Source organism: Thalassophryne amazonica, chromosome 23 (genome assembly GCF_902500255.1).
Source record: "Thalassophryne amazonica chromosome 23, fThaAma1.1, whole genome shotgun sequence".
NCBI classification, from domain to species: domain Eukaryota; kingdom Metazoa; phylum Chordata; class Actinopteri; order Batrachoidiformes; family Batrachoididae; genus Thalassophryne; species Thalassophryne amazonica.
In genome coordinates, this window is record NC_047125.1 from 19,045,028 (window position 1) to 19,072,309 (window position 27,282).

General features: G+C 41.6%; 1 protein-coding gene across 7 annotated transcripts in view; it reads right to left on the reverse strand.

Moving 5' to 3' along the window:
* LOC117504564 (sodium/potassium/calcium exchanger 2-like) overlaps nucleotides 1-27,282 on the reverse strand; it is a 75,883-nt gene that overhangs the window by 35,164 nt on the left and 13,437 nt on the right. For 5 of the 7 annotated variants that reach the window (XM_034164023.1, XM_034164020.1, XM_034164025.1 and 2 more), the window contains exons 3-4: nucleotides 3,000-3,047; nucleotides 2,082-2,190 (exon numbers count right to left, since the gene is read on the reverse strand). In XM_034164023.1, coding sequence (XP_034019914.1) covers nucleotides 2,082-2,190; nucleotides 3,000-3,047 — 157 coding nt within the window. The remainder of the gene's footprint in view (nucleotides 1-2,081; nucleotides 2,191-2,999; nucleotides 3,048-27,282) is intronic. The other 2 variants (XM_034164026.1, XM_034164021.1) reach the window with 1 other exon arrangement.

Sequence of the window (27,282 nt, forward strand, 5' to 3'; positions counted from 1 at the left end):
GCTGGATGTGGAGGTCCTGGGCTGGTGTGGTTACACGTGGTCTGCTGTTATGAGGCTGGTTGGATGTACTGCCAAATTCTCTGAAACGCCTTTGGAGATGGCTTATGGTAGAGAAATGAACATTCAATACACGAGCAACAGCTCTGGTTGACATTCCTGCTGTCAGCATGCCAATTGCACGCTCCCTCAAATCTTGCGACATCTGTGGCATTGTGCTGTGTGATAAAACTGCACCTTTCAGAGTGGCCTTTTATTGTGGACAGTCTAAGGCACACCTGTGCACTAATCATGGTGTCTAATCAGCATCTTGATATGGCACACCTGTGAGGTGGGATGGATTATCTCAGCAAAGGAGAAGTGCTCACTATCACAGATTTAGACTGGTTTGTGAACAATATTTGAGAGAAATGGTGATATTGTGTATGTGGAAAAAGTTGTAGATCTTTGAGTTCATCTCATACAAAATGGGAGCAAAACCAAAAGTGTTGCGTTTATATTTTTGATTCATATGTTTTTACGCCAGCCAAGCTTGAACCTTCGTGCGCATGCGTGAGTTTTTCCACGCCTGTCGGTTGCGTCATTCGCCTGTGGGCAGGCTTTGAGTGAGCACTGCTCCACCCCTCTCGTCGTCGTTTCATTGCGAGGAAATGGCGGAATGATTTGGGTTTTTTTTCCATCAGAATTTTTTCAGAAACTGTTAGAGACAGGCAGCTGGAAACCATTCGAAAAATTTATCTGGCTTTCGGTGAAAATTTTACGGGCTTCACAGAGAATAAGGAGTGTTACTACAGCTTTAAGGACGGCCCACAATGGCGCACGGCGCGCCACGCTCCGAGCCGCCATCGAGAGGCAGAAACCACCACATCATTTCTAAACGGATCGCTGTGTGGAGCCGGGACCATCGTGTGCAATTTCTCCGGTTGTCACAAGAGCTGGACATCAGCCATTTTCCGGCAGATTTCACTTTTAACAAGAGATTTTGTCACGGAAAGCCGCGTGGAGTCTTCGTGCATCACGACCGATCTTGTACATCTGATCTTGTACCTCTTGTTGCTGCAACTTAGATATAGGTTATATTACAGGTAGAAAACCTTTTTCAGTTGCAGACAAGTAATTGTGAGAGGAAAGAAACACAAACACTAAGGAAACATTATTTTCAACGGCGTCAGCCCCAGAGGATTAATGGCAAACGGCAGTAATTCCCAGAACTCTTCCAGACGACCAGTAAATCTGAATGTTTCAACCTCTTAGCAGTAAATGAAAGTTTTTCATGCTAGAAATAAGGTCTACACAACGTGAGCTTAATATAAAGCGTGACCGACGCAATGAAGCCCATTTGACACATTACTACATAAACTGAGTTAATCAAACTGAGTTGAACTGAAACGGGAGAAATGTGGGGTGAATGTAATCGCAAAGTTATTACAAACAACGTCCTTATAAAGTTACTTGTATGCTTTTGTCAGCCGATCACTGCAGTGTGACGGCGAACTACGGGGGTTGGTGATGAACACATTTAAGCAGGGGTGTAAGCAGCTCTCAGCTGAATGGAGTCAGAGCTCCATCTACTGGACAAACGGTGCAAGAACATTTTACATTGCCGACACAAACATTATTTAACTGTTCTGTTTATGAGAAATTATCGGCGTTCTATCGGCAAAATTTTGGCCGATAGTGAGTACTTTGAAAAGGGCTTATATCAGCCAATAATATCGGCCGGCCGATATATCGGTCAGGCTCTACTTTGTTTCACATGGAACGATGACACAGCGGGCTCTGTCTGTGGTGACCTTCCCTGTGCTTAATCCATCCATCCATCACTCTGATGGTCTTTCATCACAACCAAAGCCCCCAGCTGCTTAAACTAATTGCCCTTCGTCACAGATTAAAAGAAAACAATCCGGAGTTGTGACACATAGCTGAGTTTGCCTTGCCCTCCCGGCTATTTTTAAGAAAAGATTAATTTGGTTTTGGTGTATAGGATATGGGGAACATTTCTCAACATTAAAGGCAAAGTTCTGAGGCGCTTGGCGGTGCGACACAGAGCAGTGTTTAAGACGTACTTTGGTTGATCATCTTACCTTCACTTAATGGATCCAGCGTGTGGATCATCAGCTGGAAAATGCTGTTCCTCATCAAGCTGTTGTGTAGCGAGGCGGAGCTACCCCCCCTCTGAAGCCGAGGTCGAGCCTGTTTTGAGGAGGAAGACAGTGTCAATCAAACGTACACCTTAAGTACAGAAAATGAGAGAATCTTCCAAAAAAACCTTTTGGGCATTCACTTGTAACCAACATGGGTTCAAGTTGGAGATAAGGTTAGAGAATGAATGCCTGAAAAATCCTTGAAGATTCTCTCAAGAAAAATCCAGAAATGTAATTTACGTATACAAGCTGAACCTGTGGGTTTAATATGATTACACAATTAATGTTACATAGCTATTGAGAGTTTCTGCACAAAAATAAGTATTAAAAAGGTACTCGGAGCTGAAATATGATTCTTTAATCCTCTTTGGTGTAAAACCCCAAAGCAGAACTTGCAACCCAGCAATACGTTTCCCAGCTTCTTAAAATATAAGCCCCATGAGCTAAGATGTACCCTCTGAGTTTGTCACGTTTTCTCCAAAAAACAACTGCACAGGCTCATGCCAAGGTCCTTCCAGTAGATGAAGCTCAACTTGGGAACTGTGGGAGATTCGGCATCATTGCAGGCAGCAGCTGTTTGGATTGTGCCCACAGGTGACGCGTAGGCACAGGAGGTGTGATTTTCCAATTCACAGGCCCATACGGGTGTGAGCAGGAAGCAATGGAGACATTAATTGTCGGGTAGCAAAATAAATAAATAAATAAATAAATAGATGCAAACTGGGTCACTTTTTGGAAGCAGTGGCTCCCAGATATGTCAAGTGATTGTCAAAAACACAAGTGACAAACACTGCATCTTCACAGAAGGAGGACAAACACAACAACAGATGGGAAGAGTGTCAATCAGACAGGACCTACCGACAACTTGCCGTCATCCTCAGGCGCCCCGGGACTCACCTTCTCATCCAACACAAAGAGAGAAAAAAAAACAACATAAAAAAGGGAGAGAGAGAGAGAAAGAGAAAACAGGACACAGATGTGAAGCATGCCAGACACAACTAGACATACAAAATGAAAAGACGATAGACACTGGGGCACAGATATAGAGACTGTGGAGAAAGAGGACAGGAGCTCAGGGACAGGCAGTTTTTAACAGAAGTCTCCCTTCTATCAAAATTGTGAGCTTTAAAAAACAGAAAATATCTTCAAAAATATTTAAAGCTTTTGTCCATATCTCCTCTTTCTCTCTATGCACACATACATACAAATATACAAGTATATATATATATATATATATATATATATATATATAGTTTTGACATTTTTGCAAGTGATCAGATTTTGGGGATGATGTGGATCTGTTTCATTAATTTTTTTTTTTAACTCAGATAGTGGTCGAAACTCCAGTCACCATGTTCATTATTTTGCTGAATTGTTAGGTTTGATTTTACGCTCAATAAACAAATACAAATAAATAAATAAATAAATCATTGTGGTTGGTCTGATTCCACCATCAACTGGACCCAGGTCTGGAACTAGGCTGGAGAAGATTGAAGAACCCAGTCAAATTTTTCACATGGTGCCCAAACTGTTAAATTCCAAACATCCTGTCCGTCCCTCCCATACTGATGGTCCCTTTGGTTTGCCACCAAACACTCTTAGGTGCTACAACCCCTGGCAAAAATTATGGTATCACGGGCCTCGGAGGATGTTCATTCAGTTGTTTAATTTTGTAGAAAAAAAGCAGATCACAGACATGACACAAAACTAAAGTCATTTCAAATGGCAACTTTCTGGCTTTAAGAAACACTATAAGAAATCAGGAAAAAAAATTGTGGCAGTCAGTAACGGTTACTTTTTTAGACCAAGCAGAGGAAAAAAATATGGAATCACTCAATTCTGAGGAAAAAATTATGGAATCATGAAAAACAAAAGAACGCTTCAACATATCACTAGTATTTTGTTGCACCACCTCTGGCTTTTATAACAGCTTGCGTGTTGTGTGAAAGTGTAATGACACGGACCCACAACAGGGGGCGTAAATGAACGGTCAATGGAAATAAAGAGTAACACTTTTAATGTTGTGAAATGTGCACAACGAATACAGATACAATTCAATACTACAGTCAATTTGTACAGTTGGTGTCGTGTGGGCAGGCTCGAGGATAGGAGACGCCTGTCCAGATAAGGGTCGGGACCCACACGATTTCCACCGCCAACGGATCTGGAACACACCGGAGCCGCCAAGTCCCGAGTCACCAGGTGGCCACCGTCTCCAGCTGTCAGATCGGGTACTGCTGGCAGGGAGCAGAAACAGTCAAGGGTGGGTGTGTGCACACACCCAGCAAACAGTCAGCAGAGTTCTGATAATGAAGGGAGAAAAACACCACCTCCCACTTCTCACAATGTCACAGTCGTGCAGATCCTACTCTCACTTAACAGGTGAGGAGCGGAAACGCCAACTCCTCCTGACCAGCTGCAAGTGTACTGAATCGTCTGCAAACTCAGAATATAAAGTACAGCTTTTCGAGCTTAGTAGCAAAGAACGTTGCAACAAGCTTAGCTGAAACAGAACAAAGACGGCTGAGAGTTTACCTGAGAACCTCAGATGATTTCTCGGCAGGGGTGTGGTGTCTTCTCCAGGCTTTTATGGATGGCTAGATGAGATGATGGAGGACAGCTGTCAGGGTCCCTGGCGGCGAACTGCACCCTCTGGTGCCTGAAGCCCGTCTACAGGCAGAGCGCCCTCTGGTGTTGGCCAGCAGTACCTCCTCTTCGGGCGGCCCACACAACATTGCAGTCTCTGAGGCATGGACTTAATGAGTGACAAACAGTACTCTTCATAAATCTGGCTCCAACTTTCTCTGATTGCTGTTGCCAGATCAGCTTTGCAGGTTGGAGCCTTGTCATGGACCATTTTCTTCAACTTCCACCAAAGATTTTCAATTGGATTAAGATCCGGACTATTTGCAGGCCATGACATTGACCCTATGTGTCTTTTTGCAAGGAATGTTTTCACAGTTTTTGCTCTATGGCAAGATGCATTAACATCTTGAAAAATGATTTCATCATCCTCAAACATCCTTTCAATTGATGGGATAAGAAAAGTGTCCAAAATATCAACGTAAACTTGTGCATTTATTGATGATGTAATGACAGCCATCTCCCCAGTGCCTTTACCTGACATGCAGCCCCATATCATCAATGACTGTGGAAATTTACATGTTCTCTTCAGGCAGTCATCTTTATAAATATCATTGGAACAGCACCAAACAAAAGTTCCAACATCATCACCTTGCCCAATGCAGATTCGAGATTCATCACTGAATATGACTTTCATCCAGTCATCCACAGTCCACGATTGCTTTTCCTTAGCCCATTCTAACCTTGTTTTTTTCTGTTTAGTTGTTAATGATGGCTTTCGTTTAGCTTTTCTGTATGTAAATCCCATTTCCTTTAGGCGGTTTCTTACAGTTCGGTCACAGACGTTGACTCCAGTTTCCTCCCATTCGTTCCTCATTTGTTTTGTTGTGCATTTTCAATTTTTGAGACATATTGCTTTAAGTTTTCTGTCTTGATGCTTTGATGTCTTCCTTGGTCTACCAGTATGTTTGCCTTTAACAACATTCCCATGTTGTTTGTATTTGGTCCAGAGTTTAGACACAGCTGACTGTGAACAACCAACATCTTTTGCAACATTGCGTGATGATTTACCCTCTTTTAAGAGTTTGATAATCCTCTCCTTTGTTTCAATTGACATCTCTCATGTTGGAGCCATGATTCATGTCAGTCCACTTGGTGCAACAGCTCTCCAAGATGTGATCACTCCTTTTTAGATGCAGACTAACGAGCAGATCTGATTTGATGCAGGTGTTAGTTTTGGGGATGAAAATTTACAGGGTGATTCCATAATTTATTCCTCAGAATTGAGTGATTCCATATTTTTTTCCTCTGCTTGGTCTAAAAAAGTAACAGTTACTGACTGCCACAATCTTTTTTGTTAATTTCTTATAGTGTTTCTTAAAGCCAGAAAGTTGCCATTTGAAATGACTTTAGTTTTGTGTCATGTCTGTGATCTGCTTTTTTTCTACAAAATTAAACAACTGAATGAACATCGTCCGAGGCCGGTGATTCCATAATTTTTGCCAGGGGTTGTACATGTAATTTTGGGGGTAGGAATGCAGCATGTACAAATCTTGAACATTTAGTTCACAATTTTCAACATACTGACTTGCACTTCAAGGGAAATGTCAATTGCTGGTCATAAAATCGACACATGGTCTTGTGTGTCAATAGTGGATCAGATGTATCTTGCCTACAGAAAAGATTTATGGCCAAAGTTAGAATTAAATAATCTGTATAGTTGGATGTTGTATTAGATTGGTACCTGATGCAAGCTTCCATGTTATGTAACATACAGACTCATCAGTTGTTAGGTCCATAAAATGTCAAATTGCCTTCAAATGTCTCATTTTGTCTATAGCCCAACAATATTCGGTGTACTGCCAAAGAGTAAAGAAACACAAAACCTGGAAAATATTCACATTTAACAAACTGCACTGGAAAGAGTTATCAAAATAGATTTTAATAAAGTTAATAGTCCATTAAATGCAATTCTATTTCAGAGAATTAACTGGATAACAGTTGTATGAAAATCAATGGCAATTTCAATAAATTCTTAAAGTTTTAATAAAGTTTGACTAAACAAGTGCCAAAACAGACAAACTCATAACACTGGGTGGGTCAGAAGGCCAAACAAATAAGGCGGAGGGAGATTACCAAGTCTAGACTAATAAGGGGAAACGTGCTACTCATAACCCAAAACGTGCAACTTGCCTTGACCTCCATCCTGTTGACAGTTTAATATGGTAACTTTTCGTCTGAGCACGAAAATGTGGCTTATCTGGCACGTGTTGTACTGTAACAGTCTATTTTTGAAACAAAAGCTTTTCACCAACTGCCTGACTGAAGCGTATACAGTTCTTCGGCAACAATGTGTGTATGCGTGTGAAATCACAAATCGCTACAGACCTCTGTTTCCAACTGCAAGGGAACAAACACAAAGCTTTTATTCAGATCTGAGCATATCAAGGCTTTGTTTCACAGCCTACACAGTTTGCAGACGGAATGTGTAGAGCGTGGAGGCTGATAAGGCGCACGATGCCAGTCGAGAAGCAGAATATGATACAGTTTGATCTTGTGAATGTTTAAAAAAAAATGCAGGGAAAATACACAAGTGACAACAAGGCCCACAGGCTTGTCAACCTGGCGGTTCATTTGCATGCTGAGTGACGACGCGCCACGTTGCGTGTCGAGTCTCTTCATAAATGTGCAGTGAGGAGGAAAGGATGGTACTTACTGCTTTTCATAACACAGAAGCTCATGTGGGTGTAAACGTTGTTTCAACCACAGAAAATTGCTTACAAATTCAATTGTAGACTTCAGTTTGAGATTAACTAACCGGTACAGTCACGAATGCCAGCACTCGCTGTCCCACTGGTTCTGGTTAACAACTCATAACTTTACAGGTCATCAATTATACAGCGAGAAATTATCAAGAAAAATGACTGAGGTGAAACTGAGCCTTAAAAAAAAAAAAAAAAAAAAAAAAAAGACGCTTTACAGTGATGCTTCACATTCACACATTCTCACACACTGATGTCAAGGTGATGCCACGCAATGTGCTCACACACACCGAGAGCAACTTTGGGATGAAGAACATTCACGGTTGTGAATCTCGCGCCGTCTCACAGTTCCTGACTCACGCAAGAAATCAGTTTCAGCCAAGTTCAACTTCAGAGCACAATGTAAACAAACGTCGTGAAGTATGGACAACAAGACAACATCGGGGCATGGCAGATGTCCATCACAGGTGTGACACCTCCTCCAGATAACCCTCTCAACTTGGGAGAACATGTCATCATCATAATCGCCGTGAACCCGTTGGATCAATGCCATCCACGTCCTTGTTAGTCAATGTTTACATGCGCTGTGAGACGCCAGAACTCTGCTGGCAATGTGGTGCATTCTGGGAAGCGCAAGCGGTCGCCAGGGGCATTTTGTGAAACATTCAACTACAGAATGACCCAAGAGACCTTCATGATATTCCAATCAAAGAATGCTTTTGCCTGATGCTTGAACCTTCAGACCATCACCTCCCTGTTTGCAAAACTAGTTTTCTACTAATTTAGTTCACTTTATGCGTTTAGCTTTTTCAATTACCTTTTGGTTCAGGTAAGTTTTGAATAAGCTAAATTACAGGAAGTTAGCTTTATAATAAACCAATTTTAAATTCAGCTCCTGTTCAGTTAACTATATATTCAATACGCGAGGCCATCAAATATGGCCATTGGGTATTGCGTAGGCTTTGCGTCCGTCTGGTTGTGCTCAGCATAGGTCCAGTCCTTTTAATTCACAGGGAACATTCTTGGGACACAGACCTTGGACAAGTTCAAAGATGGCTAACCTTGACATATTTTAAGAGGATAAAAAGTCACATTCTGTTCCTATTTTTATGGTCTGATGTTGCAGATGTTAGCATGGTGACGTCACTTCCCGGTGTAACTAGCTGCTAACTTCGCTTAGTTTTTGGCTAAATATAACACCTTTCTCATATATTATGTAAAAGCTAGCAAGAAATAAACACTTCTAAAACTGAAAACGAGTGATTTACAAGACATTGTGTGGATGTCAGCATGCACGCTAACTTCCGCTCTTGTCAAAAGCTCATACACACTTACACGCGAGCCCTCCTACAGACGTCATTAAAACATAAATGTTGTTTTTGATTGATTGAGGGACTTTATTGAACATGTACAAATTGTACATAAGACAACAGATCTTAATAATTAATTAAACAATTGCAAATTATAAAGAAGACAATGCTCATATGGCAGAGGGAATGTTAGCATTGTATTATATTTTTAAATTACATTGAATTACTTTGAAATTGTTAGTTTTTTCAGTTATGTATTACTGTGCTTCATATTCAGTTAATTTTATCATCAGTTGAGAGTGCACATTGTATTCCGTTAGCGTTAAATTCTGTTTCATACACCTTTCTTTTCACTTAACACTGCATTCTTTGAGTTTTAGATGTAATTAGTTGTTCTGTTTTGAATTACACTTGTTAGCTTTAAACTGTGATTGCTATATTTACTTAGTTATCAATTTATCTTGATATTCTGTTAGCTTGGGATTCTGTTTGTGCTTTAGTTAGCTTGATTTGTTAGTTTCAGTTTTTTGTGAGATTAGTATTCAGTTAGGCTTAGATTAAGTTTCATCGAAATTTCTTTTCACTTAACACTGTATTCTATGAATTTTAGAGTTAATTAGTTGTTTGTTTCAAATTATACTTGTTACTTTTCTGAACTTAACTTGATATTCAGTGAGTTTGGAATTCTGTTTGAGTTTCAGTTAGCTTGATTTGCTAGTTTTAAGTTTGTATTCCGTTAGTTTTAGATTCAGCATTATTGCATTATTTAGCTTTACTGGCTTTATTTTACTATTTATGTTGTGGCTGGCGTGCCTGGCTGGCTTTTGTGTGTCTTCTGTTTCTGTCTTTTGGTTTTCCTCCCAGGTGGTGCGCATTTGGGACTGAGTGGCTGTGTAGCTGAGTTTATCAGGACCTCACCCTGATCACCTGAGGATGATCACGTGCAGCTCGTCAGGACTCACAGCTGTGGTGCATCTACATGGATTGGAACATGGTAGCATTTAAGTCTGGAGTACACAGTGTGTATTTGCCAGAGACTCGACCTTGTGACCAGACGGGTGAGATCGTCGTCTCTAGAGCCATCTCCCATCGGTGGATGCAGAGAGTGTCCAGGTTTGATGCATAGTCTGCGAAAGAGGAGGGGGTGAGGTCTCACGCTCGTCAGCACACTTCCTGAGGTACGTTTGGTTTTGTGACTAACATTTATACAGTCAGTAAATGTGGTGTCCCTCACACCTTATTATATTGAGCTGTATGTTAGTCGTTTAAATCAGCTTCCACTGCAGTGGAGTTTTGTGAACAGGGTGTTCTATGCCTGCAGGGTGGGAAGCTGATTTGCAATTAAGCCAGGAAGTGTTTGCTGTTTGTACACCTTTGAGCATTCTCTCTGTGTGTTGAGTGTGGACTCACAAGATGATTTCTTCATTCACAGACTCGGTTTGTCACGGCCACCTGGGGGGTGTCGGCGGGGTCCTTGGGTCCGAACTGGTTCTGGCTCCGGACCGTTAGCGCTGCTGGGAGCGCACCGCAATCCACCACGCCAGACCGCGCACTTTTATATTTTTCACATCACTGTTATGTTTATTAAACTCTGTTATCCTTTGTACCGTGCTCTGCTTATTTCATACTGGGTCCTTCAAACGGTGGTCGGTTCTCCAGGCTGCGTCCGACACATAACAATTTATTCAGTGTTGTATTCATAGACTAAAACCCACTGTCCACATACATCCCATTAGGTTGCAGGTCGCTTCCGACAGAAAAAAAAAAACCCCTGCAAAATGGAAAACTTGGGATGATCACCAGCTCCATCACAATCTATCTGCAAGCATACATGGTCATCCTGGAGCACACCACCCACCATCTGGAGTACCGGGGTCATCAGGAACAAAATCTTGGGCTGTTTAAAATTTTGACACCGACAGAAATAATCGGGAATCCACCTGGCTCGTTGGCAAGCTTGCGGCAACTTAATCAAGTCATCTGCAACATCCCAGGAATCTTGCTGCAAGCTGATGGCATTAGACCAAACAGTGATGTAGATTTGTACCCGATCTGTAACCCTAAAACTCGTATTTCACCAGCGGGTGGCGTTTGCTTCCCAATTTCTATCTAGAACCCACCTGGAAGCTGATGGGAACATGTGGACACTAGGCTTTAATATTTTCTTGTTGCTACTGTTTGATTGTTTTAAATTAGAATCAGCTAACATTATATTCAAGCATGCCAGTTGTGTCATAATAACATGCACACTGGGTTCATGTCCCAATCGGGGCTGGTGGAACCACTGGTGCTCCAGCCACTGTGAAAACATACACCCACTTTGAAACGAGATGCAGGTGGAGACTTGATGTATGATGCAGCAAAACCTAACTGGATGCATGCCAATCCATTTAATCTGAACTGAGAATGAGTAGAAGTTAAGATAATCCTGAGATTTATCACTAAACTGTCAATTGTCTCATTTCACATGTGCACAGCAATTCCACACACAGAAGATAATCACGTACCTAAGTCGGTAGAGTTTGGGGAAAACAGGTGCACGTGCCAGATAGAGATTACGCTATGGGTCGCTCGTTAAGCCGGCGTTAAATATGATGACCAAAAAAAAAAAAAAAAAAAAAAAAAAAGGCAGATTAGTATGTTCTCTGGAGTTTGTGTGTTCTTTAATACCGCCAGCTCCACTTCCAGTTCTTACATAACGTCAGGATCATTCCTGGAAGTACATCAGCTGAAAGAGATAAAAGCCCTGCGGCAGCCGCAAGCACGTAACACTGTATTAGGAAAAATTATTGATGAGAGGATGATGTTAGGCAAAAATACTCTCGCAATCATATCTTAAGGGGAGCTATCAGAGGAGTCCGAGCACAAAGGTACTGATTACCCAACATTAACAAAGGATTCCAGGTCTTCTCATATGCAATCTGAGTGCACAAAAGCATCAATTTCCTCAAGAATTTGGTTTGCATTCTTCATTCATCCAACCCTGATAAAACAGAAAAAAAAATTTTGCACATCTTCTCGATTGCAAATGTGGAGTTTCATAAAACACAAAACTCTGAGCCTTCAAATGTTTATACAGCTTTTAAGTACGCCAGATTTATTATGACATATCACAACAGCAGCCCGTGGTACATTTTATTAATCTCCTGAACCAATTTGAAATTATTTACACTAAATTTCTTTTTAGCACTCATCAATTTTGCGAAAGTCTGCAGGACAATCAATAAAATACTATTTTTAATCTATTTCAACTGTCAAGTAAGTCTGGCATTCTGACGATACAACATGTAAGCAGAAAAAAAACACCTCAGGCATTCGCTGCGATGGGGGTGGGGGGGCAAGCAGCACAAACGATTGCACTCAAAAATATATAATTTTTAAAAAATTCCTTGACCTTACAACACCAACACTGTTCTTGGAGGTAAATTATAAAACAGAAAAGAAGTCAGTTTCATGACCGTCTGCCCAAAAAATAAAAAATAAAAGGGCTCTTGGAGTCTACTGGACAGAAATGGCAAGTTTGGTCACAATCCGGTATAGACAGCAGACTTTAGCAGCTTTGCCCTAACATAACATTTTGAGACTCGCAGAAAAGGTTGGAACAGACACACTGAGAAAAAACTCAAAGCTTTTTCCTGCATTTTAATGAAAATAACTGCGTATAACTTTTTTTTTGTTACATTTGTTCATTTTTTTTAATTTACAAATTACATTTGCATTTGAAGCTATGAAAATGGTGTTTGTGTTCGGCTGCACTATTTTACACCGAAGAGTGCAGAGTTTTAATTTTGAGATCTGCACAACAAATGTTCTAAAAATTACATATGTTTTTGTTTTTTTTGTTGTTGTTGTTTTATTTATTTATTTTTTATCAATTCAGCTTTGCTAAACTGATTACATGACATCTGTTTTTGTTGTTTTTTATTTTATTTTTAATCAATTTAGCTTTGCCAAGGGACTATATAACCCATTCAGAAACTTCCATTGTAATTTTTACAACTTAAGCTTTAGGTCATATTGCCCAGCCCTACTAGTACTGTCACCCATGCTCAAAACATAATAGTGCATTTTGAAAATATGTACCTGTAGAACCTGTGAAGTACATAGCAGCAGAATTTGCTGGCATTTATTTTGGAATATACACCTTTGCATTTCGACTCCTTAATTTGAACATATGTAGGTTGCAAATGCAACCTCGACATGACTACCTCTGCTTTGCAATATAAAGTTTAGTGTTTGTCTGCATGGTCTTCATAACACGCTTTGAGATTCAGCCATTTAGATGCAATCATGTTCGAGCTCAACTGTTGAGCAGCACAACAAGCAGTGCTGCTCTTTCGCTTCCCTTTCTGCTTCCAGACTGTAATAATTATCTTCACAGAAAGGAGGGAAAGATGCACCAACAAGTCAAGCCATCCACTTATACTAATTAGTAACCCCTTCATTTTTCTAACAATCAGAACTAATTACGGGAGCAGCTACGACGCTGATTTCCCACAAGGCACGACTCACCAGGACTAAGCCAAAAATGCTTCCTCTTGTGCACGACTTCCCAATTTCCAATCAGACCCAAGTGTTTAAGAGATGAGTAGAGGATCTAAACCTGCTGCGTCATTTTGTTTTGTTTTTTTACATTAAGTGAGGCAAACATACACACGTTTACCTCTGTAGGGGTTCTCTCCATGTTGCCAAACACTTCTCATGACATTTTCGTTTGTACAGTGGTGAGAAGAATTGGTTTACTGTGTTTTTAGCTTGCCCTGTGTTAAATATATTGTGTATCTGTTCAGCCCATAATCATCAATTAGTGCTGCACTGATTAAAAATCTGTTTAGTCCAGAGTAAAAAGACAAACCTAAAAACAGCTTAAAAAATAAAGGCTATGTGGAAAAATTAAGGTGGAAAAATAGAGGCCAGGTGGAAAATATGAAATGCAAGTAGGGGCGCTGCTTCATCAAAATGCAAACAAGGAGGAAAACCAATAGCTGTTATATAAACTGTAATTTAAAACTAGAGTGCCAAGGTCCCTGTGGCTTACCGGCTCAATTGAACCCAAGTCAAAATGGCCATTTTCGGCATAAAAATAGCTGCCATTTCCAAACGAGGGAATCTACCAAATTATTTTGGTATTGGAACAATGTCAATGACCAATACTGTGCCCTTGTTAAATTAAAAGAACAGTTATCAGACAGTTTTTGGGAAAATTGGGTCCAAATACCCACACTGGCTGTTTTTGGTATAAAATGGCCGTCATTTCCAAACAAACAAATGTATAATATGATTTTCAGATGTGAACAATGTCAATGACCCATATTATGCCCTTGTCAAATTAAAAAAATTATTATATTTATATATTAGTTATCAGACAGTTTTTGAGATATCGCAATAAACGGATGATGCCGATGTTGACAACTATGGCCCACGCGGTGCCACGACACAGGGTTAGCGGCATATTGACTGGTAACCCCCCCCCAAAAAAAAACACACACAAAAAAAAAAAACACAGGATCCATCGACCCTGAGGGCATCCTTTGGACAAAGAATGGAATTTTGACCAAATATGGGGAAAGTAGCATAAATGATGTAAAGTCAATGAAAATCTTTGTGTCAGTCGACACTGATCCAACGAATCTATGTGCAGAATTGAGGAAAAAACTTACTGTGCAGTTTTCCAGCTACAAATTATGAAGCGTGCAAAATTATTATTATTTTTATTCATTAATTTCTTTTTGGCCCTTTTGGAATGGTTCAAAGACAAAGGGACTTTATCTGTATATTTATAGCTCCCCAATAAAACTTCATCCAGAATCAGATAGTTACTGAGCAGTTGTTCTGCAATTAAATGTCTAAACTTCCATGACCAGACAGGGTCCCCAAAGAATGTCCCGACCAAATTTCAGGAAATTTCAGAACTGTTTTTAAGAAAATGTCCAGATGGTGCATCATGCATGGTGCAAGGTGGTATTAGTCTTTTCGGACCTTCTGTCCAAAGGATGGTGATGCACTTTGGCCAAAAATCTCTAACTCTTCCATGTGTTAGGTCCAAAATTGAGCAAACAAATAAAAACATGTCATTACACAACCTACTGAATGGAAGCTATAAATCTGAGAAAAGCAACTGTGAACTGCCTCATAAGTCTGACCCCCAGGCTGACATCAAAGCTCAGCTTATGGCTTTCCATACCGTAATGTGCGCACAGTATTTTCAGATTTATCCCCTCTACAGGATGTTTCGTCATGTTTGGGAGGGTTGAAAAAAAAACCTCAAGCTTAGTGTGGAAGACGTGTTTTCATACAAAACGGATTAAAAGACCAGTCCAGAGTCAAGGCAGAATCGTATGCTGCTTTAGAAAGTCCTTCCAGGTTCGCTTGGTGTGCTCGAGATCAGACTGGGTGGAGAGCAATCAGACGCAAGTTTTTTTTATTTTTTTATGATGGGCATTACAAGTGGTAAACCTCTTCGACTAGAAAAGTGGAAGAGAGGCTTTCTGCAGATTGGCTGAGCTACAGAGAATTCCCCTAATTAGCTCAATAGACGGCACCTGATTGCAATCACTTACATTTTAAGAGTTCAGTCTCGAAGATTTGGTTTTAATTCCACTACGGTTTATATGTGTGATGTCAGATTATGTCTGCACACCAGTTCAGCTATCATCGGCTTGGATTTCATCAAATTATGAGTATTAGGTGAACAACTCTGAGCTGATGTAATGTTCCGCTGCTCCAGTTTAGCGAGGCTGATGTCTCATGTCAAAACTCCCAGAGGAAGCTGACGAGTACGCAAGTCCCTCCCACCTTCTCCCACATGCACTTTTTTTTTGTAACATCTCAGCGGGTTGTGTGTCATTTCAAAACACCAGTGGGGATGAGAAGCTCGGTGTCCTTCATGTGATGCTTTTACAGTGCGGCTAATTCGACCGTGCGCGTTCAAAAATAGCCCCGGATCGATACAGCTGTCAGTTTCCTCCTCAGTGATTCACCTTCACCTTCTCCCTTGGAAATAAAAGAAAGAAGGAGCCCAGATTTCAGGAACTGCACATCAATTTGACTGGCGTTGAACAAAAGTGTGACAAAAGCTTCTAACCTTGAGCCACTGACAGTGCAGTCAAATCCGAAGAACGCAGGGGAAGAAAAAGAGTAAAGGTGTTCTGAGAACACACAACTCATACCACACCTGATGATCTGAGCTCAAGAGCTGAAATCACCCTCAGCAAAAATCAGCGAGCACCATCTTCACTGGAGACCGTAGTTAAAGCTGGAGCCAGAGCGACAAAGGCTGTCTCGAACATACACACTCATCAACCATTCACGGCAAACGGGAACAGCTCCATGACCTGCGTGTGCCATAAAAGACGGCAGCCCGGATTTACCAGCAGTTAGTGTCAGTGTCAGTTCTCCAGCGCTGGATTAGGAAAATAAATTCAAGACAAGAAGGCCTCTTGGACCAACTGTGTGCAGTGGAGCACATGGCTATAATCAAGGTTGGGAAACCAACCACCATCTGCAGGTTTTGTCTGAGTGCTACCTTTTACACATTTCTGTCATTTAACTCTCAAAATGACCTATATGAAGGGCACTTGTACCCTTAAAACCACAGACACAGAATTTAGACTTAAATCAAACAAATAAAAATAATAATTAAACTCTAGCAGGAGCAAAAATACAACATATTTGAACTGCCAAATACGAGGTCTGTCAATAAAGTATAGGTCCTTTTTATTTTTTTCAAAAACTATATGGATTTCATTCATATGTTTTTACGTCAGACATGCTTGAACCCTCGTGCGCATGCGTGAGTTTTTCCACGCCTGTCGGTGACGTCATTCGCCTGTGAGCACTCCTTGTGGGAGGAGTCATCCAGCCCCTCGTCGGAATTCCTTTGTTGGAGAAGTTGCTGAGAGACTGGCGCTTTGTTTGATCAAAATTTTTTCTAAATCTGTGAGACACATCGAAGTGGACACGGTTCGAAAAATTAAGCTGGTTTTCGGTGAAAATTTTAACGGCTGATGAAAGATTTTGAGGTGATACTGTCGGTTTAAGGACTTCCCACGGAGCGAGACGTCGCGCAGCGCACCCAGGCGCCGTCGTCAGCCTGTTTCAAGCTGAAAACCTCCACATTTCAGGCTCTATTGATCCAGGACGTCGTGAGAGAACAGAGAAGTTTCAGAAGAAGTCGGTTTCAGCATTTTATCCGGATATTCCACTGTTAAAGGAGATTTTTTTAATGAAAGACGTGCGGGCGGATTGCAGCGTCAGCTCGCAGCCGCCGCGACACTCCGCCACAGGAAAAACACCTCTGTTGGAAGCCTTAAGGACAAGTTGGAACATGTCCAGCTGTTAAACAATTTCTCATATACTCACTCCACTGAAAGCCATCAAAAGCCGCCTGGATTTTACAAATGGTTATCAACACGGAAGTGTTTTTCCTGTGCCGCCGCACCGCGCCGGCTGCACGTCTTTCATACCCATGATATAAGCGTCAAGTATCTGACATGTAGTCGCGATCAGGTGTACCACATTTGGTGCACCTAGGTCAATTTTACAATACTATTTCAGAATAGTAATTTTGTGATGGAATAATAGTCTGCTACCTTAGGAATCAGAGTGCAACATTTCAGAGCACAAGGTGCAACGGACTGTTTTCTATGTGGCCATATACGAGAGAATACAGGTTTTTTTTTTCCCCCATTGTCTATGGACACTACACATATGAGTTAATGGATTCAAATACAATATTTCTAAACAATATCTTTATTTACATAACGAATTGGCATGTAATTTAATCAATAAGCACACCCAAAAGCTTAAGTACTGAAAGTTTTTAACATAATTCAATTCAGTGCCATCTGACAGCCCTACAAACAAGTTAATCTATTTGTCGATCAAGTAATTTACCACAAGTGTCTCAATTTTATACATAGGTTTGACCAAAACAAATTGTCATTTAACTTAAATAAGATGAAGTGGAGGTGTAAGAGTCACTAGGTGTTCACAGGAAACAGTTATTTCTATGCCTATATTCTATTTATTTATGTTCACTATTAGTTGATTTTATATTTACTGTTGTTTTTTTAATTAGGTTCTTTTTGTCTCTTTCTCTAAAATTGTATTGTAGCATTATTAGTTATTATTATAGTTATTATTACTATTATTGTTGATGTTGCTATTATTATTAATATATAAACAATACTAAATTTAAAAAAAATATTACAATTTGTAATACATTTGACTCTTTTTCAACAACAAATGCTGAGTCATTAATTATTATACAGAAAACAAATGCGCTTAGATGTGAACAGCTTAATGCTAACTAACATTGAAAATGCCATAGACATGCTAACGTGTTAGCATCGGTCCCGTTTTTAAGTTATAAAATACATCTATCAACTGTTTCGGAAGACCATAACAGGTCGGTTTAACATAAAAAAGGTAAATATTACTCACAGACATATACTCTTTGGGGTTTTAGCAGAGAAAAATTAAGATAAAGCGAAATAAAACAAAGAACCAACGAAGCAGCGAGTCAGATCAATGCTTCACTGCTTCAAAGAAGAGCCACGCTGCAGAAACGGTTGATTACAGACCCCCGGGGTCTGTAATCAACATAGAGACATGATCATTTTCCCGACAAACACCCTCAAAAACAATGGCTGCTCTGAAGCACCGATAAGGGAATCGTTACGCAAAAAGGCTTTTGATGTCGGTGGATCAAATCATTTCTTAACAATACCCCACCCCCAAAAAATGGTTCTTGATAACCATCTCTAGTTAACACAGTTCGTCGCTACATCAACAAGTGCAAGTTAAAACTCTACCATGCAAAGTGAAAGCCATACATCAACAACATCCAGAAAAACCACCACCTTCTCTGGGCCTGAGCTCATTTGAAATGGACAGATGCAAAGTGGAAAAGTGTGCTGTGGTCTGATGAGTCCACATTTCAAACTGTTTTTGGAAATCATGGATGTCGTGTCCTCTGGACAAAAGAGGAAAAAGATCATCAAGATTGTTACCAGCGCAAAGTTCAAAAGCCAGCATCTATGATGGTATGGGGGTGTGTTAAGGGGGTGTGTGGTAACTTACACATCTGTGATGGCATCATCAATGCTGAATGGTACATCCAGGTTTTGGAGCAACACATGCTGCCATCCAATCAACGTCTTTTTCAGGGACGTCCCTGCTTATTTCAGCAAGACAATGCCAAGCCACATTTGGCACGTGTTACAACAGCGTGGCTTTGTAGTAAAAGAGTGCAGGTACTAGACTGGCCTGCCTGCAGTCCAGACCTGTCGCCCATTGAAAATGTGTGGCGCATTATGAAGCACAAAATATGACAATAGAGACCCCGGACTGTTGAACAACTGAAGTCATACATCAAGCAAGAATGGAAAAGAATTCCACCTACAAAGCTTCAACAATTAGTGTCCTCAGTTCCCAAACGCTTATTGAGTGTTGTCAGAAGGAAAGGTGATGTAACACAGCGGTTACATACCACTGCCCCAGCTTTTTTGAAATGTGTTGCAGGCATCCATTTCAAAATGAGCAAATATTTGCACAAAAACAACAAAGTCTATCAGTTTGAACATTAAATATCTTGTGTTTGTGGTGTATTCAACTGAATATAGGTTGAAGAGGATTTCCAAATCGTATTCTGTTTTTATTTACATTGTACACAACGTCCCAACTTCATTGGAATTGGGGTTGTAAACTGATTTCATGAACTACATATCATTAAATAAGTGCTTAGACATTGTCTACGGACACTACACCCGATGTTAGAAGTCCCATAAATTTATTCTAAAATTTAATCTTTGCAACATTTGCTGTGTTTCCCAACTATGACAATTGAATGCTAACATAAAACACAGAGAATGATGTTTCCCTTACATATACTCATTGTACATGGACATAAAACATTGTCTGCGGACACAGACTTTTTTTGGACAAAACGGAGACAAATTTCCACACGTGATATTTCGGAATGTGTTCGAGCGATACAATCCAACTTTCTCACGCTGTCCAGTTAAGATCAACTCAAAGTATTCAAATCCAAAATGTGTTTCTATGTGACATATTTAATACAATATTAGGTCTTTTTATCCCAACATAACTTTTCAATGATAACGACAGTTTTCAAGTTTCAGCTGCGTGACATCAACAAGAACGAGCCGGTCACTGTTCATATGTCTGAAAATTATTATTCATCAAAATAAACATTGATTTCTATGTTATTTTATTATGTTTGTAGGTATTCAAAAGTAATAGTACACCTGATCGTGTACATGGCGAGTGTTTATTAGTTATGTCGGGGGGGGGGATGGGTGCCTCCCATTTATTGCAACAGAGCTAGTGTTACATACAAAAAAAAAACAACAAACAAGTGTTAATGCATGCAAACACACACACAAATAATAATTGTCCTGCACAGTGCATGCAGTGATAAGGGGTGTCGTTATACCCCCCCCCACACACACACACACACAAGGGGGATGTTTTGACATTGATCACACATACAACCCCTGGCAAAAATTATGGAATCACCGGCCTCGGACGATGTTCATTCAGTTGTTTAATTTTGTAGAAAAAAAGCAGATCACAGACATGACACAAAACTAAAGTCATTTCAAATGGCAACTTTCTGGCTTTAAGAAACACTATAAGAAATTAACAAAAAAGATTGTGGCAGTCAGTAACTGTTACTTTTTTAGACCAAGCAGAGGAAAAAAATATGGAATCACTCAATTCTGAGGAATAAATTATGGAATCACCCTGTAAATTTTCATCCCCAAAACTAACACCTGCATCATATCAGATCTGCTCGTTAGTCTGCATCTAAAAAGGAGTGAACACACCTTGGAGAGCTGTTGCACCAAGTGGACTGACATGAATCATGGCTCCAACACGAGAGATGTCAGTTGAAACAAAGGAGAGGATTATCAAACTCTTAAAAGAGAGTAAATCATCACGCAATGTTGCAAAAGATGTTGGTTGTTCACAGTCAGCTGTGTCTAAACTCTGGACCAAATACAAACAACATGGGAAGGTTGTTAAAGGCAAACATACTGGTAGACCAAGGAAGACATCAAAGCGTCAAGACAGAAAACTTAAAGCAATGTGTCTCAAAAATCCAAAATGTACCACAAAACAAATGAGGAACGAATGGGACGAAACTGGAGTCAACGTCTGTGACCGAACTGTAAGAAACCGCCTCAAGGAAATGGGATTTACGTACAGAAAAGCTAAACGAAAGCCATCATTAACACCTAAACAGAAAAAAAAACAAGGTTACAATGGGCTAAGGAAAAGCAATCGTGGACTGTGGATGACTGGATGAAAGTCATATTCAGTGATGAATCTCAAATCTGCATTGGGCAAGGTGATGATGCTGGAACTTTTGTTTGGTGCCGTTCCAATGAGATTTATAAAGATGACTGCCTGAAGAGAACATGTAAATTTCCACAGTCATTGATGATATGGGGCTGCATGTCAGGTAAAGGCACTGGGGAGATGGCTGTCATTACATCATCAATAAATGCACAAGTTTACGTTGATATTTTGGACACTTTTCTTATCCCATCAATTGAAAGGATGTTTGGGGATGATGAAATCATTTTTCAAGATGATAATGCATCTTGCCATAGAGCAAAAACTGTGAAAACATTCCTTGCAAAAAGACACATAGGGTCAATGTCATGGCCTGCAAATAGTCCGGATCTTAATCCAATTGAAAATCTTTGGTGGAAGTTGAAGAAAATGGTCCATGACAAGACTCCAACCTGCAAAGCTGATGTGGCAACAGCAATCAGAGAAAGTTGGAGCCAGATTGATGAAGAGTACTGTTTGTCACTCATTAAGTCCATGCCTCAGAGACTGCAAGCTGTTATAAAAGCCAGAGGTGGTGCAACAAAATACTAGTGATGTGTTGGAGCGTTCTTTTGTTTTTCATGATTCCATAATTTTTTCCTCAGAATTGAGTGATTCCATATTTTTTTTCCCTCTGCTTGGTCTAAAAAAGTAACCGTTACTGACTGCCACAATTATTTTTCCTGATTTGTTATAGTGTTTCTTAAAGCCAGAAAGTTGCCATTTGAAATGACTTTAGTTTTGTGTCATATCTGTGATCTGCTTTTTTTCTACAAAATTAAACAACTGAATGAACATCCTCCGAGGCCGGTGATTCCATAATTTTTGCCAGGGGTTGTAGTAAGGTGCAGTGTGTAAGGGGGGGGGGCATTAATTAGTTTTGGACACAGCACAAAATAATCCAATCAGATTGTCACTTGTACTTCGCCTCAGGAGTTGCATGCACTTGAATCTGACACAGTGCCAGTTCAATGACGGACTCAGTCATGTTGGTCAGAAACTAGCAATTTGCTAGTTATGCTGCTATACACCAGGTGCAAGATAGGGCCCCTTATCATTTTTCTGCTTTGTGATTTCATTAAACTAGCTTAAATAATACAGTTCTGAGGTTCTTTAGGAGATTTACAATGATAAAACGGTAAAATTACAGTGCAAGACTGATCAACTTTGTAAGAATTTACTCAGGAAAGCATTCTTGGTTTTGAAATGAGCTTTGCAGTGTACAAAAATTAAGTAATTCTGAAAGTGATGCACTGGAAATGCCAGAATATAGTGAATGAAAGCTGAAAAGTTTTTTTCAAAAAGGAAAACCAAATAAATCAGATAATTTCACAAAAACAAACATGAAATATCTTCACAAAACAATAGATTTGAAGCAATTAAATGAGCCTAATTGAACACAATTTGAGGCATGAGATGAGACAAATGCTGTAGAAAGTGAACATGTCAAAATGTATAAAAAAAAACCCAAACAGCCAGCCTCATCAGGGAATGATTCATTTCAAAACACTCAATACTACACTTGAAACATGAAATGCAACAACTGCTTCAGAATCACCAACCTGCAACACTTGTAGCAACATCTAAACTTTCTTTTGTTGTTATGCATGTTCCACTTATTTTGTTGACTCTGAGAGGCTTTTTGTGAAGAGCACAAGATAAAAAGTAAGACCTGACCTGAAATTATTCTGAGGCTGAGCTCATTCAGGTCAGGTGTATGGCTTCAATCACGGACAAACTGGGGAGAGCTGACATTTGCCGTTTGGTATGTTTATGTATTTTGGGTCATGGGTGAACACAACCAAAATGGAATGTTGACGGGGCTACTATTTTTTGAGAAATTATGGATATTACGTAACAACAGTGGACAATGGATGTTGATAATTACATTCTGGACTCACACATCACTCCAAATCATGATAGAAACTTTGCATAATGTATTACCACTCTTGAAAAATGTCAGCTACCCATTTAATAAACACTACCCAATGTAAATTCCATGGATCACGTGCTTGCAATTTGAATAAAGGTTTTACAGAGAAACACTTATTTTACAGATTTTGTTATTATGGTCAAACACCTTCAGTAAAAGCTATGGCATTAAAGTTCAACAACATTAAAATTACAAGAAAAAAAGCTAAATTGTTAATGTGGACACAAACCTTTATATGATAGATATTTAAGAATTGCTAACTGTCTGTCATTTTACATGAATGTGCAATTAAAGAAAGCAGGTAAAATAACATAAATTATGTAATTTTTATGTTAAAGTAATCTGTTATTTGCAAAACACCTAAAATACTATTATCAATTTACAGATACTGAATGTATTTTCAGTTTTGTATGCAGTGAAAATTAAATAGAAAACGATCGTAGCCGATAGCTGAGTGGATAAAGAGCTGGCCTGCCAATATGTAGATGAGGGTTGGAATCCCGCTCATGCCACCCGTGTGTGTCCTTGGGCAAGACTGTTAATCTGTATTGTCTCAGTCCACCCAGATGCAAAAATGGGTATCGGCCTTTGCTGGGGAAGTAAATGTAAGGCATCATCGTAAAGCACACTGAACATCAGAAATGCTGCACTTGTTCTTCTACTACAAAAAAGTGGTCATTTTCAGTCAAACAATGATTTTTTTTATTTTTTATTTTTTTACACAGTGTAGGTCAATTCTTGGACAAGAGATATTTGGAATTCTTCACTGAAATTAAAGCAAAAAAAAAAAAAAAAACAATGTTTGTGTGTGCATATAAATATATTGGATAAAATCTGTTTAAAAATATCAGCATTTCAAATATCAGCAAAGAGTCAAAATGTTGTGCTTCCCAAGCACAGGCATGTACACTAAACTGGAAAGCATGAATGAGTAGATGTCTGATCCATCTCCGAGATATTAAGAAAATTACTCAAAAACTAAAATGTATCCTGTTATGTTTCACCAAATTAAAATATGGTGTTTTGTGAAACTTCTTGTGTGGGCCGCTGAAGAGGAGGTACTGCTGGCCCACCACCACCAGAGGGCGCGGGCTCCAGGCACCAGAGGGCGCTGCCGCCTCACAGGAGCAGCCGGGGTGACAGCTGTCACTTCTCGCCTACGACAGCTGTCACCAATCATCTGATCAGCAGTGGTATATCAGCAAGACGACATCTCCACCTCTTTGCCGAGATATCACTCTACCTAGGAGGTACAGTACTCAGCCGACTGTGTTGTCTTTTTGACATTAACACTTTGTTACTTTTGTGCGTTAAATAGCAGACATTCTTCCGACGAGAGGTGGAGGTGGTTTTCCCGCCATATGGGTTGCTGGGTGCAAACGCACCCACATTTAACTGTTTTTGTTCCTCGCCAGCAGTACCAGATCCGACACGCAGAGGCAGTGGCCACCTGGGAGCTCGGGACTTGGCGGCTCCAGTATTACCGGGGTTCGGTGGCAGAGGAAATCGTGTGGTTCCGGTTCTGCTTTGGACAGACGTCTCTTATCTTCGAGCCTGCCCACGTGACACATTTTGTGAATTGACTTCTTTGTCTATTGTTGTAATCTGTTGTGTTTGTTGTGCTTATTCACAACAGTAAAGTGTTGTTATTTGACTTCCTCCATTGTCCGTTCATTTGCGCCGCCTGTTGTGGGTCCGTGTTCCTACACTTTCCCAACAGGATATCTCGGCCACCGTGACGGACTCCGAGGGGCGTCACCCGGCTGTTGAACGACCAATGGGAGAGCAGGGAGCGCAGGCGTCTGCAGGAGATGTGATTGGTGAGCTGCAGCACATTCTCACCGCCTTTACGGCTCGGTTGGATCAAATGACTGAGCAAAACATCCTCCTGAACCGCAGGGTGGAGGCTCTCTCCGCACAGATGGCGGCGAGCGCTCAGGGCGCTGCTGCAGCTCGTCCTCCTGCCGACCCTGTGCTGGACATAAACGTTCCAGTGGTGGTTCAACAACCCCTCCCACCATCCCCTGAAGCATACATAAGCCCTCCTGAGCCGTACGGAGGTTGTGTGGAGACGTGCGCGGATTTTCTTATGCAGTGTTCGCTCGTCTTCGCATAACGTCCCGTCATGTACGCGTCAGATGCTAGTAAAATAGCTTATGTGATTGCTCTGCTTCGGGGTAAAGCATGCGCCTGGGCTACGGCGCTCTGGGAACAGAACTCACGGTTGTTATCAGCATACACTGGGTTTGTGGGGGAGTTCAGAACAGTGTTTGATCACCCTAACAGAGGAGAGACCGCTTCAACCGTGCTGCTGTCAATGAGACAGGGACGCGAGAGCGCAGCCGCTTATGCAGTCAACTTCCGCATCGCGGCTGCGAGGTCCGGCTGGAATAACGTTGCGCTCCGCGCCGCCTTCATAAACGGACTGTCGTTGGTTCTGAAGGAGCAGCTGGTAGCTAAGGAGGAACCGCGGGATTTAGATGGGCTTATCGATCTCGTTATACGGTTAGACAATCGGTTGGAGGAACGCCGTCGGGAGCGAGGCGAAGGACGTGACCGGATACGCGCTGCCACTCTCCCTTCCGGGTTCGAAAAGGGGCCACCCTCCCCACGCTCCACAGCCGCAGCGCTTTGTGGGGCAACAGCTCCCCCTGCTGACGTTGTTAGGGAAACGCACAGGGCCAAAATGGGGAGGCTGATCCGTGGAGAGTGTTTTCTCTGCAGCTCAACTGAGCACACACAGAGAAACTGCCCCAAACGGCCAAAACGACAACACTCGCCCTTAGAGACTGGGCTAAGGGGGGGGTCAAAACATTCAAGTGAGACACACACAAATTGCCACACGACTCCCAGTCACAATCCTGAGCGGGGATTTAACCCTTCAAGCCCGAGCACTGGTGGACACGGGGTCAGAAGGGAATCTGCTAGACAGCAGATGGGCAAGGGAGGTAGGGCTCCCTCTGGTGGCGCTTCCTTCGCCGTTGCAGGTGCAGGCACTAGATGGCACCCTCCTCCCTTTACTCACACACAAGACACAACCAGTAACTCTGGTGGTGTCTGGAAACCACCGGGAGGAGATTGAGTTTTTTGTAACTCCTACCTCCCGCGTGATTTTGGGCATCCCATGGATGTTGAAGCACAATCCCCGGATTGATTGGCCGTCTGGGGTGGTGGTTCAGTGGAGCGAAACCTGCCATCGGGGGTGTTTAGGATCCTCGGTTCCTCCCGGTTCACAGGCTAAGGAGGAGGTCAAAGTCCCTCCCAATCTGACGGCAGTGCCGGTTGAGTACCATGATCTTGCTGACGTCTTCAGTAAGGATCTGGCACTCACCCTTCCCCCGCACCGTCCGTACGATTGTGCCATTGATTTTGTTCCAGGCGCTGAGTTCCCGTCCAGCAGGCTGTACAACCTCTCACGACCTGAGCGCGAATCAATGGAGACCTACATCCGGGACTCATTAGCTGCCGGGCTGATCCGGAACTCCACCTCCCCGATGGGGGCAGGTTTCTTTTTTGTGGGCAAGAAAGATGGCGGACTTCGTCCATGTATTGATTACAGGGGGCTGAATGAGATTACGGTTCGCAACCGATACCCGTTGCCATTGTTAGATTCCGTGTTCACCCCCCTGCATGGAGCCAAAATCTTTACTAAGCTGGATCTTAGAAATGCGTATCACCTGGTTCGGGTCCGGAAGGGAGACGAATGGAAGACGGCATTTAACACCCCATTAGGTCACTTTGAGTACCTGGTCATGCCGTTCGGCCTCACCAACGCCCCCGCGACGTTCCAAGCCTTGGTTAACGACGTCTTGCGGGACTTCCTGCACCGATTCGTCTTCGTATATCTGGACGATATTCTCATCTTTTCTCCGGATCCTGAGACCCATGTCCAGCATGTACGTCAGGTCCTGCAGCGGTTGTTGGAGAACCGACTGTTTGTGAAGGGCGAGAAGTGCGAGTTTCACCGCACGTCTTTGTCCTTCCTGGGGTTTATCATCTCCCAAAGCTCCCGACTGCCCAGGAGACAGCGGACCTCCTGGTCCACCACGTCGTCCGGCTGCATGGGATTCCAACAGACATCGTCTCCGACCGCGGTCCCCAGTTCTCCTCGCAAGTCTGGTGGAGCTTCTGCCGGGAACTGGGGGCCACGGTGAGTCTCTCGTCCGGGTATCATCCTCAGACCAACGGGC